Source organism: Trichomycterus rosablanca, chromosome 20 (genome assembly GCF_030014385.1).
Source record: "Trichomycterus rosablanca isolate fTriRos1 chromosome 20, fTriRos1.hap1, whole genome shotgun sequence".
NCBI lineage: Eukaryota > Metazoa > Chordata > Actinopteri > Siluriformes > Trichomycteridae > Trichomycterus > Trichomycterus rosablanca.
The window spans coordinates 10,939,960-10,955,649 of NC_086007.1; the positions used below are offsets into that span (position 1 = coordinate 10,939,960).

Below are 15,690 nucleotides of genomic sequence, written 5' to 3' on the forward strand. Positions count from 1 at the left end.
ATTTGGGTTATATGTTATCGATGAAAACATCACATGGTGTGTGGTGTGTGTGGCAGGGAATGACTTGGGGGGTGGGAAGAAGGTAGTGGGTGAAAAGTGGGCAGGAAACGGGAGGTTATGGACGATCAAAAAATCAACTAGGCTCACATAATGGGTTTCAGCTATAGCATCAGCAGGTTCCATTGGTAAATGGAAACCCAACAGATTGTAGCTTTCGTGAACAGAAGACAGAACAGACATCCACCCAGGCCTGTCAGAGATCGCTCATTCATCCTCACTCTCTCGTCACTCATACACACTCGCGCACAGTCATGCATCATGGTGCCTCCGAGGCCGAGCACATGGTTTCAGGCACAAACTTGCAATGTGTTATTGATGAGATTGAGTTGTAGTGGGAGGTGAAGAATAAGACAACAGAAGACAGGTGATGCTAAAATGAACATTTATAATGACTGTTGTTGCTGTCGGAAAAAAAAATATCTTAAAAAACGACTTAATATATATTTGCACTAAATTGCTGACTTCACTGGTAATCCACAAGTCAAGAAACACAAGTCACTATTTTTTACAAACACAATGCTACAATTACATTAAATATTCAATACTTTTTCTTTAAGTCAGTTAATGAATGGTGTTAAAGTAAAACACTAAAATACTAAAAAAAGCAAAACAGTAATTCATCTTTCCAGTCATTCCCCTTTTCTAGTTGTCGTTTATTAATAATGAATAGTAGTTTGAAAATAAATAAGTTCATGAAGGGTTATCAGAAGAGAAAGCTGGCAGCATAGAAACATTAGATGTGGAGCTTGAAGCTCAGTCATGATTTATGGAAATGGTCGTTTTTTGTTCCTCCAGGACAATGAACCAATGTTCCTATTGTTAAACACATTTAATACACACAGTTTACACTCAACACGTCAGATATGTACAATGATTTGTACAACTACGTTAATTCCCAAGTGGTCAATCTGTTAGTAGAACAACATGATGACTATGGGTTTCAAGGGCAAGAAATGTTTCTGATATGGACTGATGAACAGTACATGTTCTCGATAGATGATATTCCACAAACTTAGCTAGCACAGCAAAACGTTCAAGTGTTTTAAATCAAGTGAAAGTAAATGAAGTTTTCAAAGCAATGTATAATGACTTTACAGGGTTAATATTTGAACACGCATGCATTTTTTGTTTGAAAACTAATAAAGCCGCTCTAGCATGCTTTATTAACACCCAACTGAATGCTACAATGTCTCTAAATATCAATCCTAACTGCGTCTCGGAGCACCCCACACACCTGGTTTTTATGCTGCCAGCCCCATTCTGTTGAACACGCTTCTGGTTACAGTTCAACAAAATCTGACAAAGTATTTACAATGAGTCAAAAAATGAAGTTGTGGAGAAGCATTTAGATTTTTTTTAAAACAATTTTATGTTTTGTTTTGCTTTTATTCTTTATCTCTGAGAATTGTCCCCAATGAGAAGTTAAACAAAAAGCAAATCAATGAATCCAATCATATCAACTACAATTGCACAGTCTCAAAAAAGGTTTGGAGATGGAATGGAGATTTTAAGTCCAAACAGTTGATGAACACAGAAGGGAAGGAAGAAGGTCAATAAAGTTCATGAGGGGTGAATAGTTCAGAGTTCAGAAGACAGAAGATGGTTGCGCAGCTGACGCTCACACTCCTCAGCATTTTTGAGCATGTTTTTATGTTAAAAGAAAAAAAAGCTGTCATTGTAATGATTTTTTTTTTTTTATTATTATTTTTTTTATGTTAATGTTTCCCATCGAAAAACTCAAATGAAGAGACTTGAGGGTGAAGAGAGTGACAAGTGCTCCCAACATTATGGCACACAATCAGTGATGTCCTGGAGGTTGAAGAGATGGTAGAGAATAAGGAAAAGCAGTTTATGAGAGGTAGCCAGCCTTTTACCGTGATACTCCAGGTCTTTTTTTTTTACTGCTTGCTTTTGTTTTTGGGTAATGTTGAGGCGTCATGACTGACATCATGTTATGAAGGAACATGCTGGCTTCATGGGTGCGTCCGATGGATGTCCAACATACAAGAGAACTCAAAAAAGTTTGGAATGGTACTGTTGTCATTTGGCACTACTCAGGAGAAAGTCTGGGAGGGTGTGAGGGAGAGGTTCAGCAGAAGTGTGGGTAGTGGTTGGAAAAGGGTGGGGGGCAGTGAATAGTGGAAAAGGGAGAGTAAACAGGATACATATGAATGACATTTTTGTTAAACTTGGTCTAGGTTAGAGAGTGTCATACAAATAAAAACAGGTAATTAAAATAGAGAGAAAAGAACAGTGATATGACAAATGTTTTGTAACATTGCTGGTGCTTTAATGGATACAAGCTAAAAGGTGACTCCAGGGTTCCTCTAGAGGGACGAGCTGGGGTCAGATCGGGGGCTTGCGTGGCAATATGCTGTGACAAAATGCCAGCATTAAAAATGTACTTTTTCCACACTAAATAAACCATAAGTTTGCATTTATCTTCACTCTACTGCATGTGACAAAGCTGCCAAACTCAGCATCATGTGCAGGAGCACCAACAAAAAAAACTGAAACATATTAACATACAAAGCTGCTAAAGGTGTGGAAACACAAATCCTCTTTCTTATTCTTAATGTCAGAAATTTGCATGGATAAATGCAGTGCAATGACATAAATTCACTTGCATTAACCAAAAATTAAAAGTCTCCACTTTTTTTTAATGTAAATTGTATAAACTGTTGCCGGCCAGCTGAGATACTTGCAGTGGAGGAGTACTGGCTAAAATTGACATTTTATTTATGGCACCTAATGCAAATTCACTTGTAATTTACTAATAGTAATTGCTGTTAAACGTTTGTTCTTTTGAAAATTTACTCTTTCCAAAATTTTGTAAACAGCAGAAACAGAGAACTTAGTTCCACAGCTCGGTAACCGTCGAAATTTGGATGATCGTCGAAATTTCTAGGTGTGGAGAGGTGTATTATATAAAGTGTCTTACATAAAGCTTAATGTGGCAGGATAATTGAAAGCACACAGCATTATGTAGCTTAAATGATGTTAGTATTGGTGAACAATATACAAAAACATTCTCATGCTCCAACAGTCATGATCGAAAGAGTGATATGCAAACTTATGCAGTGGTGGGCACATTCAAGGACAATATCTCAATCTTAGTAATAAAAGAAAACAATAGTTTAAATTAAAACTAATTAAATTTACTTAGGTAGCTTTTGCTATCTTAAGAATTACAGTCATACCTAGATATGTTCCTTTAAAATATTATTATGCCTTAAATTTAACTAAAAATGCTGTTTTTATGATTATGTATGAATGTTTTTGTTCCTGCAAATGAACAGTGAAACTTCTTAATGCTTGTAGTGTTCTCATGCAAAGATTTGTCCTCAAAATGAATGCACGTTGCCTAACTTTTTTTGTATGATTTTTCTCTGTTAATGTATTTTTTAATCCACACTCCACTTTAATATCATGCAATATTAACGTGCAAAAAAGATAACATCTATGTTCACAAAATACATTTTTCAGAACTAGAAAAGGCTGTATAAGAATGCTGATAACGTATTAAAGTCATGCTAGCCTAAGTCTACGGCAGTCTTCTAGCCCCTGTGATTTAGCATTAATGGCCGTATGGCACTATATGCATCTGTTAGGTGAGCAAGATGATTCCTTCATCATACCTTCTCCCTTGTATTAGTTCTTAAAGGGGGCAGAAAACTTTCAACTTAATAGCACTAACATCTATTTTGCTCTGTCTGGTTTTAAAAATGGCCACGTTAAACTCTGCTATTTATATCATGATAACAGTGGCTTGTTTGGCACTTTCACATTTTTTAAAGTTTATAAAAGTAAGTCTGCTTGTAGCTAAGGTGTTTAAATCACACAGTTACAGTTGCTGTAGAGATTTATTTTGGCACGTTTATGTATTTTGTTTAATATAGCAATTATCAGGTTGTATTTATTACACCTCTAGCACATCTTGCTAAACAACTGACCGGATATGTTTATCTTAAATTTTTAGTACTTCACTTATTTAATAGCAGCATCTTCACAACTTAAAAAATATCAAATACGCAAACCTACTCGACATCTATGTGAATCGAAAGCTCCTACACGGACAGAATAAAAGACGAGACAGAACAACATGCTACTACGTATATTGCTTCCAGTACTGATCACATTTTATCTATTTACCCAGTAACTAACAACGTAAATGCAGATGCCCCTTGTAATATGTGTTCTAATACTGAAAAAAAGAAACCAAACCAAAACAGGAGGCTGCTCCTAGGCACACTATGTTGGCACCTGTTCTTAGTGTTCACATTGAAATTTCACAGTTAATGTCTTCCTCGTCCGTATGAAACGTATAAACAAATTTCTCTCTAAAAGTCTCTCTTATTTTTCCCCTCAAAAGAAAATGTCAGTGTGTAAGTGTACAAGTGTGTGTGTGTGTGTTGTGGGATGTTTATGGTAAGTGATGTGACTAATCCTAATTTTCCTAATTTTTGGTTCTGTGCACTGCATTAGTTCAAGAGTGGGACATAGATGCACTCTAAAATGCGGAGGCACTCCACTTTCGGTCATTTTCTCTTTATTATGCTTTGTTTCGCAGCTTTTTATTTGACATTATGGCAGTCACTGTAAAGCGCATCATCTACTATAAGACCTGTCATAATTAGTAACTGATAATGATGGTGGGTCTAATGTGATTCAGCCAGATGGTAATCTACACAACCTAAATCCACCATCCTCTTTTACTTCTATCAGAGGGGAACACGGTCCCAATTTAATTTGTCTATACAGCAACACCTTAGGACACATCTTCTCTTCTGGGCCAGTGTTAAGTGAAAGGGAAGTTAACATGCACTTCAGAACCAGACATTGCCACCCATGGAAAGATGTAAGAAAGGGGGTCTTTGGGTTGATGTGTCAAAATGGAGGTGCACAGAGGTAAAGAGGGGTTGAAAAGAGGTGAGGGAAGGTTGATGGTGTTAGATGGGAATAAAGAAGCCTCCTTACCAATTGGTTCTGATTTACTCTGCCTGCTGTTCCAAATTGGGAAAGGAAGACGACCACGTCTTTAGTCAGTGTTCCAGCAGTTGAAAGCCTGGTCATTTTAAAATGCTGAAAACTGTCCAGTTGTGGAATATCCTTTTGTGTTTATACTGTATTATATCAGATTGTCGGCTGTTTGAGCTGAATGAGGATTTCGTCCCCACACTTAACACTAAATGTGTGGGTATGAACGTTGAATGCTGGCAGATTGGTGGCTGGGTGGCACTGGCTTCTCTTGAAATATGAATTAGTACTCAGTAGCCAGCAAAAATAGATTTGACATAGACTAGTTGGCTTATTACAATGTCATTGGTCCACTTCATCTATACGTAGGGATACAATCGCCACTTGTTGTATATGAGTCAAGCTAGAAAAAGGCTAACATGCCAGTAGGATACCCAAGGAAACATTTATACCTGTTTTACTATGTATAGCAAAATATTCTGCCCTTCTCCTGACAACTCACTGTGCTTAACCCATAGTGTTTGTTGTCCATGTCAGATTTTCCAATCTCTAAGTCAATCCTCTGATTTGCATTTTCATTGCTTGTTCATCATGTAGAACCCTGATTTCTAGGCCTTTAAGCTTGACCTCCACACTTCACAGTGCACAAAGAGACAAAATTCAGTGTATTTTTATAACAAAAAATTGCAGGACTACCAGGCCTTATTAGCAGCACATGGGCCGCTCTGATGAGTACAGAGAATTTCGCCGAATAAATGGTACCTGACTAATAAGAAACTGCTACTGCTACCAATAAGCAGATTATATGGAAAACAAACAAAACTATATGTACTACTGTAATCAGACAGTGCCTTAACAAATAGTCTGTCTAGAAGGCCAGCCTCTCTGTGCTCATCAGAACTAAACGTTTGTTCATGTTTCTAGTTGTTCAGTAGTTTCTGTCTGCGAAGAGACATCTCCAAAAGGACATTTCTGTGTGAAAGGAAACATCTATGCAAATCCTCCATAGCCATCGATACGTGATTTGAGGAGATGTTGTCCATTTAGCTCAAAAGAAGTAACTAAAAAGTGCACCACAGTTTTGTTTTGTTTTGTTTTTTTCTTTAAATAAGGGCATTTTGAACATTCCATAAAGTCCATAACGGGCTTTGATCTAGTAAAAATAAAAGGTTTGTTCACTCCCTTGGACTTGTGCAAAAACCTACATTTTTTATACCTAGATATGTTTGTAATTTGTCAACTCTTACTGATTTGTCTACCCTCACTTCTGATACATGTGGTTCCCTTTTTATGTGTGAACGTGTGTGTGTGTGTGTTTGTGTTGTATGTATTAATGTACAGTACATTATAGCTCACAACTGCTTCTATTCTCTTCAATGGTGCCGATGGTACGGTTGTCACTGGACTTTAAATAAGACATATATTACAATGTGACACTATTCAATCCACTTAAATAAAAAAAATATTGTCTTTACATTCATGTCAACCTGAATTCACATATTAAAAATTAAAATACCTCAATCCTGATGGGTAAGATTATATTAATAAATAATAATGATGGTGATGATATTTTTGTAATAAGAGTACTACTACTAATAATAATGATCATTAAATTTAGAAACCAGATGCACTTCACAGAGAAATCACTACTTTCTCTAGGTGCCCTGGTACTAATTCAGATTCTTACCCAACAAGGTGCATTATGCGTGTCCCCGACCAGATCTACGAACTTCCCTTGTGTTAGTAAAATCTCGCAAAACACCTTGTTAATAGGAGCCTGTGTTTTAGTCTAGTGGCACAACGAGAAACTCTAATTAGCTTCTCACCACCCATCCCCAATCCAAGCCTTGTGGGACCAGGCTGGTTAGGAGTTAGGAGCCACTGACCCACACTGGGTAAATCTGCTTTAAGTCTAAAGCACTTGTCTGCTGTCACATCAGACCTGCATAATGGGACAGAAGTAACATGGGCAAGGGGAGTCTGTATTAAAAACTAAGAAGTCAAAAATGTACAAAAAAAATCTCGTCAGCTAGGAAGGGATGGAGATAGGTACAGGGCTGTTCCAGGTAGGTTAAGTCCAACCGCTCCACCCTGTTCTCCCTCAACCCCACCCACTTGCTGTGAGCTGCAGCAAGCATGCCAGTCTGAAATACTTCTCACCACTGTCCAGAAAAAAAAAAAAACACAAAAAAACTAAAAAAAAAAAAAAAAGAAAAAGCAAACCAAATATTTAACCAATAAAATTCCTGAAAGATCAAAAGAAATGAACCCATATATACATTTTACATGTTTTTTTCTCGGTTTTCTTATTTTTTACTCATTCCTTTCGGAGTGGACTAGGTTTCCATCTTTTTAATACTGAAAAAGCATGTAGCTTGTGGGTGATTTCTTTCAAAACTCGTGCCCTCCTTTTTCTTTCTCTGTATTTTTCCATCCATCCCCCACTCCTTCTCTCTTTTGTTTTAGCCCACCTTCTGTGGATTGGTGGCCCTCACACCTTGCTCATATGTTATTCGCTGGCTGATGAGATACTGGGCTGCCTGTGTGGCGGCAGGTGATCCTGTGATGGTGACTTTCCGGTTCCTGGTGCCTGGAACGAACTCTCCCTTTTTGGAAATCTGGATTCTGGCTCCCGTCAGTTCCTGGTACTCCACAAGTGTCTTGCCTCCCTTGCCCAAGATGGCTCCCACCAGGTTCTCAGGCACAGCAATCTCAACAACATCCTTGGCACCTTCAGCCAGCTTCTCTGTGGCCAGTAAGGAACTTGCTACTAGTGGGGATGCTGCGCTTAGGTAACCATTGGTAGCCCCAGTGGCAGCAGCCAGTGAGCCTAGCGTGAATCCTCCAAGGCCAGCGGCTGGGTGGCCAGTGCTGGTGGATGCATCGTTGGCGTAGGAAGCCAGGAGGTTAGCGGCTGCAGCAGCAGCAGGGTTGGCGCTGGCCGCAACAGCTGCCAGGACCCCTGAGGCAGCGGCTGGGTTGAGCCCGAGACCGAGGGAATTGGTGTTGTATCCATAGCTGGCCAATGTGTTAAGAGCTGATGTGATGGCCAGGAGGTCATTCCCTGAGAAGCTGGACATGGCAGCAGTGGGAAAGGCACCAACACCTGCCAGGCTGGCGTGCCCTAGAAGACTGGAGGCTGTTGCAGCGGCCGCAACTGCTGCAGCAGGCATTACCTCTGCCGAGTTAGCGTATGGTGAGCCTGTGGGATTGGAGTTGGCCACAGGGCCTGTAATATTAGAGTAGCTGATGTTAAGGCAGCTGCTGCTTTGTGGGTCCTCCTGGATTTTCTGGACAATTATTTCTACAGCCTTGCGGTTCTGCTCAGGCTCTCCGCTGATGGTGACCACACGTTCCTGTAGGTTGATACCCTCTGGCTTTTGTGAGAGCTGCACCCATGCGCCCGACTGCTCCATCACCGCTTTTACCGTGGCTCCACCTTTACCAATGATCAGTCCTGCTGTGCTGTTGGGCACAATAAGCTTGGCCTAGAGAAGACAAAAACAAAGAAAGGACAACGTTAACGCTCAATGTCAAACCATTTCTTCAGTGTTTCTTTTCCAGCTGAATTTTATTTAGTCATTGATTACACTTGGACCCTTTTGTCTGACTGAACACTATTTGGCTTAAATTCCTGGTGATGAATTGCCTCTTTAAAAACACAGCAATGAAGGGAGTATAAACACTGGTTGCCATGGTGTTCCAAGCTTGAAATGCCTTGTATAACGTTCATTCTGGTCTGCAAAGTTCTGCATATTGATCTTGTTAAAATGGGGTTTCATTCATTGTGCTAGGGAACAAACATGTTCAAGCACTGAGTAACTTAGGAGATGATGTCAGAAATTGGAAAACAGTTACGGCTGATGTTTGTATTCATGTTGGGTGGGCTAGAAAAGTGTCCTGTTATGTAGCACACATCCATGAGTTCGTTTTCTAATGTATTACAGCGTGTATGAGATGTAGCCAAGTCGGGTTAAACATGCATGTAGTCAGAAAGAGACCCGAGATACACTTTTTAATTCACAAAAAAAAGCCCATGTTCTGAGAAAAAGGGATTTTAAATAAAAATTCCTAAAACTAAAAGTGCATAAACGACAAAAACAAGAAGCGAGTGATTGAGGTAAGTAATGGAGTTTTTGTCCTTGTGCTTTCTGTGCTGTGAATCACTGCGTAAGAAAAAAAAAAAAAACGAGGCTCCTCGTGAAAAGCATCGACTCCCAGGGGTCAGCGTTTCCATGGCAACTAGACTCCAGCATTCAAGGGGCGACTGAAAGAGAGTAGGAATGGTGCATAGCAACCAGCCACTCTTAGAAACACACACCTGCGCGCACATGAATGCGCCTGTGCTTTTAAAAACGCCTTCCAGTTATTCTAAGTCTGTTGACACACTAGCATAAATGTTTGGGGGCTACGTCATAGTTCATGGTTTATTATCCTTTTTTCTTTTTGATGTTTTATATATTTATGTATATATTTTTTGTATATATATATATATATATATATATATATATAGATAGATAGATAGATAGATAGATAGATAGATAGATAGATAGATAGATAGATAGATAGATAGATAGATAGAAAGAAACACACACCCACACACTGTAAAAATTACAATTATGGAAAGTAGGGAATTATTCCAAAAAAATGGGAGGAACTGACAGAGCTAAGAGGGAGCTCGGGGTGCATTAGAGAGAAAGAGAGAGAGTGTGTATGTGTGTGTGTGTGTATATACAAAGAGAATAATAAGAAAGGAGTGGAGCAAGGGGTGGTGATTGGCTCAGTCTTGCACTTGTTTCTTTTGTTTCTTTGGCTTTTCACGTTGTGCCTGTAGGTCTGCAGACTTATCTTGCTGCCTTATAGACACTGTGTTTCGGGAGCAACAAAGCTCTGCCATGGAATAATCTACACTTAATTTGCATTTAAAAAGAAAGCATGAACTAAAACTCTTCTACATTCAGTTTCTCACCTTGAACAAGACATAATCAGGCACCTATTGAGATATTAGAGAATTTTTTTTTCTTATTGCAGTTGAATTGCCTTATTGCCTTGGTGGTTCAGGCATGAAGGACATGCTTTTCATTTAGTGCTGTTAAAATGTCATTTATTATCTTCCTTTATTAACATGGCCTTGGACTCCCAAGCTCCCACAAAAGCTGTATCCAACAGCATAATAAGGCCTGCTTTTTGGATGTAAGAAATGGCATTTTATATTTCTCCTATCAGTAGAGCTCAATGAAATGTATTTTTTATTTTTATTGTGATTACAATTTGGAACATCTATGCCATGTTTTTTATACTGTATTACAAAACTGTCAATACTTTGTGATCATTTTTACTTTTTTTTTTTTCTCTTTTTCTCCAATTTCCTGCCCAATTTTCTCCCCTAATCTAGTCGTATCCAATTACCCTGATTGCGTTATGCTTCACCACTACCGATACAACCATACACTGCTGACTGAGGAGCTTCACAACTGACACACACCCCCTCCAACACGTGTGCAGTAGCTGCATCTTTTCACCCACACGAGGCGAATTCATATGCGGATCAGCTTTGTGTACTAAGAGCCACACCCTGATCAACACATTATTCCTCAACTCTGTGCAGGCACAATCAATCAGCCAGCAGGGGTCACAACTGCATCAGTTCTGAGGTCCCTATCCTGCTCCCACCATGTATGAACAACAGCCAATTGTTGTTCATGTAGGCGCCCAGCCAGCCGGATGGCAGAGCTGAGATTCAAACCAACCCCTGCACCACTTGAGTGCCATACCATTTTATACTCTTTGAAAATTTTTCAAATATATTAACTTGGAACTCTTCCCTCCCTGTGCTTGTCTGTTTGAATATGTGTTGTAGGAGGCTGGCCTTATGTGCTAGCCCTCACCCCTCCAAATTGAATGGTGTCACTTAATAGTGGAGACTCAAATAGTGGGTGCAAATTGTCAGTAAATGTAAGAAAAAGAAAAATAAGGTTATAATTAAGTTATATAATTATGTTTTTTCATAAGCATGTTAGGTATTCACCCTTTTTTTTTTTTTTATTATAATGGTATTAGAGGTCTAAGTAGGAGCCAAACCATGATACTGATCTGAGATTGTGGGTTTTTTGTATTATAGTAATTGTAAAAGTTGTGTAAATGGTCTTGTCTATGAATATAATTTCCAGTTGTTTTCTTTAAGCTAATAATAAACCTAATTTAGAAAAATATGAAAACCTAAACTGTCATTTTAGCAATAAATATGTTCTGTATCTAAATGTTCATTTTATTTCAACAAACATAGAATTTATGGTGGATGTACCTTACAGCACCTTAGCCAGCCTTGGTTTATTCATAAAAGGACTTTAAAGGTTCATTTTCAAATATATTAGTCTTAAAGACACATTAACAAGAAACCAGTGGCGGTTCTAGGGGGGCAGCAGGGGCCAGTGCCCCTGTGACAACAAGGTTGGCCCCCCCATGGCCCCCCTAATGAGTGAGTCACCTCACTCTTGCGAACACACGGCGACAAAGCTGCTCACCAGAGTAACCCACATCTTCCAGTCGGACCGTTTTAAGGGGTTTTTAGACTGAAAACTGCATAAATAAAATGTTGAATTCTATTGAATATCGACTGTTTCCTCTTAATGCCCACAATGCACATTTGGGCAGAAAGTAATTGGCCCCTCTAACATAGCCTCTGGCCCCTGCCTGGCCCCCCCACCTCACATGGTCTAGAACCGCCACTGCAAGAAACACTTACGTTATATAAAACACAAGTGTTATAACAGTTTTATTCTCTACATTATTTAAAGGTCACATGTTGTAGGCAAAATTCTGATGAAACTGACAGTAGGGAGGGTGAAAGGAAAGAGTTACAGTTATACGAGCTGATTGTGCTGAATGCTTTGAGCACCAGGCTGTGAGGACCCTCCTGTTACAGAGCAGTGAGGGTGTGAAACACAGGGAAAGGTTATAGACAGTCTGAGATAGAAACACAGGAGGTGAAATGAGTGTGAGAAAAAGCTTAGGGTTTATGTGTATCTGTGTAAAAATGAGCTAGATCTGCTGCTGTGCCACCAGCCATATGGGATCACCATCCTTTGATAAACTTGTAGTAGTTTGCAGGGGGCTTTGAGTAACAGGCAATAAAACTCAGCTCAGCCGTGAAGGACCTTTGCACCCGCTGCAAAACTGCAGTTTTAAAAGTTTTCAAGCTGTACTTTGCTACATTAGAAAGCAAGCATAATGAGACTAGCCACTGATCCAAACACAAATTTATCAAAGGAGATGCCTGCTTGCTGCTGAAGCTGCAAATGAGCCCCCTTGAGCCTGTGCAATTCCAGATCCAAGTACATTCTCTAATAGGGCACATGACATATCCAGTACAAAGCCTCTGTAAACACTTCACACCAGTCTTCTTGTAAACATAGAACTGAAATGTGCATCTCCTCCCGGCAGCATCATGACTAAAACCGAATACCTTACTGAGCCCCCTCTGTGGCACAAGGAGGGACAATATGCTAAGTCCCTCAAGGGCCCTGCCCAGCTCTCCCAACAACAACAACTGTTTCCCCAGTACTACCCACACACCCAATATGTCTTTACCCCAGAGTGGTGCCTGATCCCAGAGCCGAAACTGTTTGCACTTTGAAGTCTTAAGCGCTCGACTTTAGGATAATCGCCTGTCTCCTGATCCTGGGCTTACTCGCCCATCTCGCTGCTGCATCTGTCTGCCATGACCATTGGCATTAACACCAAAAAAGAAGCCAACAGATCTCACGACTGGTTATAAATAAGAACTTGTCCTTTCTCTCACCTACCGCATCTGAAGGTTGGTCAAGGATGTTGTTTTCGAGACTTGGATTCACAGTCCTCAAGCGGCAATGCGAAAAAAGATGCAAATAGCATGCCAGCATGGACTGGAGGCAAACGCTGACTTTTTTTAAAATCGACGTTTTTCATCCGAATAAAAGGCTTTGCTGTAGCCTGAAGGGTTTACTTATGCTTGTCATTTCCATCCCTCTCTGTCACACTAAGCTTCTTGGTTAACCTTTGCCTCCTTTCACATCAACAAACCATCAAAATGAAGATATGACACAAGATAAGGAACTGTAAATCTTCAAGAAGATAATTGCAGAATATGACTATTGTTCATTATTTAGATCAAATATTTGAACCATAGAATACAATCATGAACTGAGATTCCACAAAGATTTCTGTCAAAGCTATCTACACTGTCTTTATCACACGCTTACACCAGATTGAGTTGTACCTTAAGTGACCCCCGGCAGAACTATAAGTGCTCATGGATCCAAAAATAGTTGGCCAATAATGGCTAATGCCCTTTCCAAATCCCATAGAGAACATAGAAAATCCTGCTTACTGCCGCACCTACAGTGGCTCACATACTACTCGGTAGGGGTGCGCCATTTGATCTAAAAACAATATTACTATATTAAATCTCTGAGATTAACACAACAGTATTAATAGCAAAAGATATACTGTGCGGAATGTACACATACAACAATGTTCACATTGAGCAAGTTTTAAAAATCATTCTTTTAATCTTCTGCCACAAGGTTTGCTGTAGATTTTTTTAATCTGCTGGGTCAATTAAGCAACTAATATTGTTGTTAAAATTGTTAATGTTAAATGTTATAACGGCATTAAACTGTATGTCACAGCCTACATATTCAGTTCATTGACTAATACTTCTAGTTTGACTGCACCTATTAAAAATAATATGGAACTGTGGTCACTTGCCAAGAAAACACAAATCTGTTTCCATGTAATTTAAAAACCATCAAAAAACAATGAGCTTGACATTGCAATGGCCTTAGGGTTGTTTCTACACCACTAAATGTCAAATGCCACTAAACTACTAAATTATAAATTATAAGTAAGTTTCTGTAGCCAATTTATTATTATTATTATTATTATTATTATTATTATTATTATTAAGCATTTTAATAATGCGATGGTGCTTAAATATTTTGTATATGTCGGTAATTTGCACTAATTAAAGAATTAAATATTATAACCCCATAAATGCTTGTACATAAATAATTTTAAGGTTTAGGTAACAGTTCTTTTGTTTGAGTTGCAGATTTTAGTTTATAACATCAAGAAAACAGTTTATTTTTTGTTGTTGTTTGTTTGTTTATTAGGATTTTAACGTCACATTTTACACTTTAGTTTCATTCATGACAGAAACGGTAGTTACTCGATATTCAAGATTTAACAGTTCACAAGTTCAATGTTAAACACAGTCATGGACAATTTTGTATCTCCAATTGATCTCACTTGCACGTCTTTGTATTGTGGGAGGAAACCAGAGCTCCCGAAAGAAACCCACGCAGACATGGGGAGAACATGCAACTCCACACAGAAAGGACCTGGACCGCTCCACCTGGGGTTCGAACCCAGGACCTTCTTGCTGTGAGGCGACAGTGCTACCCACTTCTTATTTGTAACTGTTCTTTATATTCCCTCACACAACTGTTTTCTTTTGCAGTAACGCAGCCAACAAATTAGAAAAGCTAATGCACTGTTTAATGTCAATGTTCAATTACTAATTTAAAAATAAAATGCACATCTTGACTGTGTATGTATAAAATAAGGATGTATTTATAACCATAAACAAATATGTTTTAATGTAATTGATATGGACTCTACACATTTCTACCATTAGTACTTTCTTGCAAGGCAGCTGTTAGCAATTACAGCTTTGTGACCTACAGAAAAATAAGAAAAAATGCTTTTTGCAGTGTTGTGGATTTATACCATTATACATGTGTTTTTGGGCTATTATAACCTATTAGACCTAATAAAATATTTGATAACAAAAATAAAAAGTGCAGCCAAGAAGTAAATAGGGTTTTATTTAAGATGTTGCAGTATGTAATCACACTTAGAGTTTGTCATGGCTGTATGTTATCATTTTCCAAAAATGTGTCAAAACCAAAGCTTTGAAAATATCTTTTTTTATTTTATTAGTTACAGACCTAGCTGAAAATATTGGCATCCCTGCATTTTATTAAAATTTGGACCTATTTTTTCCAAGCAAGACACAATAATTACAGACTGGACACTGTGAAAAGGCATGTTGACAAACCACAGTCCTCTTGGAAGAATAGTCTTTGGACAGATGAAACAAAATCAGATCTTTTTGATAAGTCATGCCAACTCTGTGTTTACAGGCCAAAAAAACAACCAAAGCCAGTAGGTCATGGTTTTTCCAGCAGCATAATGCCCTCATAACACACATCAAAAGCATCCACGAATGGAAGAGAAGAAAACACTGCACCATTGTGTAGTAGAGTCCGGGTTTTGAGCTGAACCTGCAGTTAAAAGAGCTTTCTAAAGAAAAACAGTAAATAATTCTAAACTTAATTAAGAGCAATTTTTTTAAAAGTAATAAGGTGCCAATATTTTATATTATAATTAGAATTATAACTGTTAAAGCATCCAGCACATCCATTTATTTAATAACAATTTATCTAGTGTTATTATTATTATTATTATTATTATTATTATTGTTATTATTATTACTATTATTATTAATACATTAATTAATTGGCATCAATTCTGACTCCTGGCAACCGAACTGATAGTGTTTTTCCAGAACATTCTGTCCTATGTTTAAATTTAGTAGGATAGTGTGTGGTT

The 15,690-nt window shown here is 38.5% G+C and overlaps 1 protein-coding gene across 1 annotated transcript in view; it reads right to left on the reverse strand.

The window, feature by feature from the left end:
- Positions 1–7,290: 7,290 nt before the first annotated feature.
- Positions 7,291–15,690, reverse strand: part of nova2 (NOVA alternative splicing regulator 2) — a 67,659-nt gene continuing 59,259 nt past the window's right edge. The window contains exon 4 of the mRNA XM_063016353.1: positions 7,291–8,525. Coding sequence (XP_062872423.1) covers positions 7,500–8,525 — 1,026 coding nt within the window. The 3' untranslated portion in view covers positions 7,291–7,499. The remainder of the gene's footprint in view (positions 8,526–15,690) is intronic.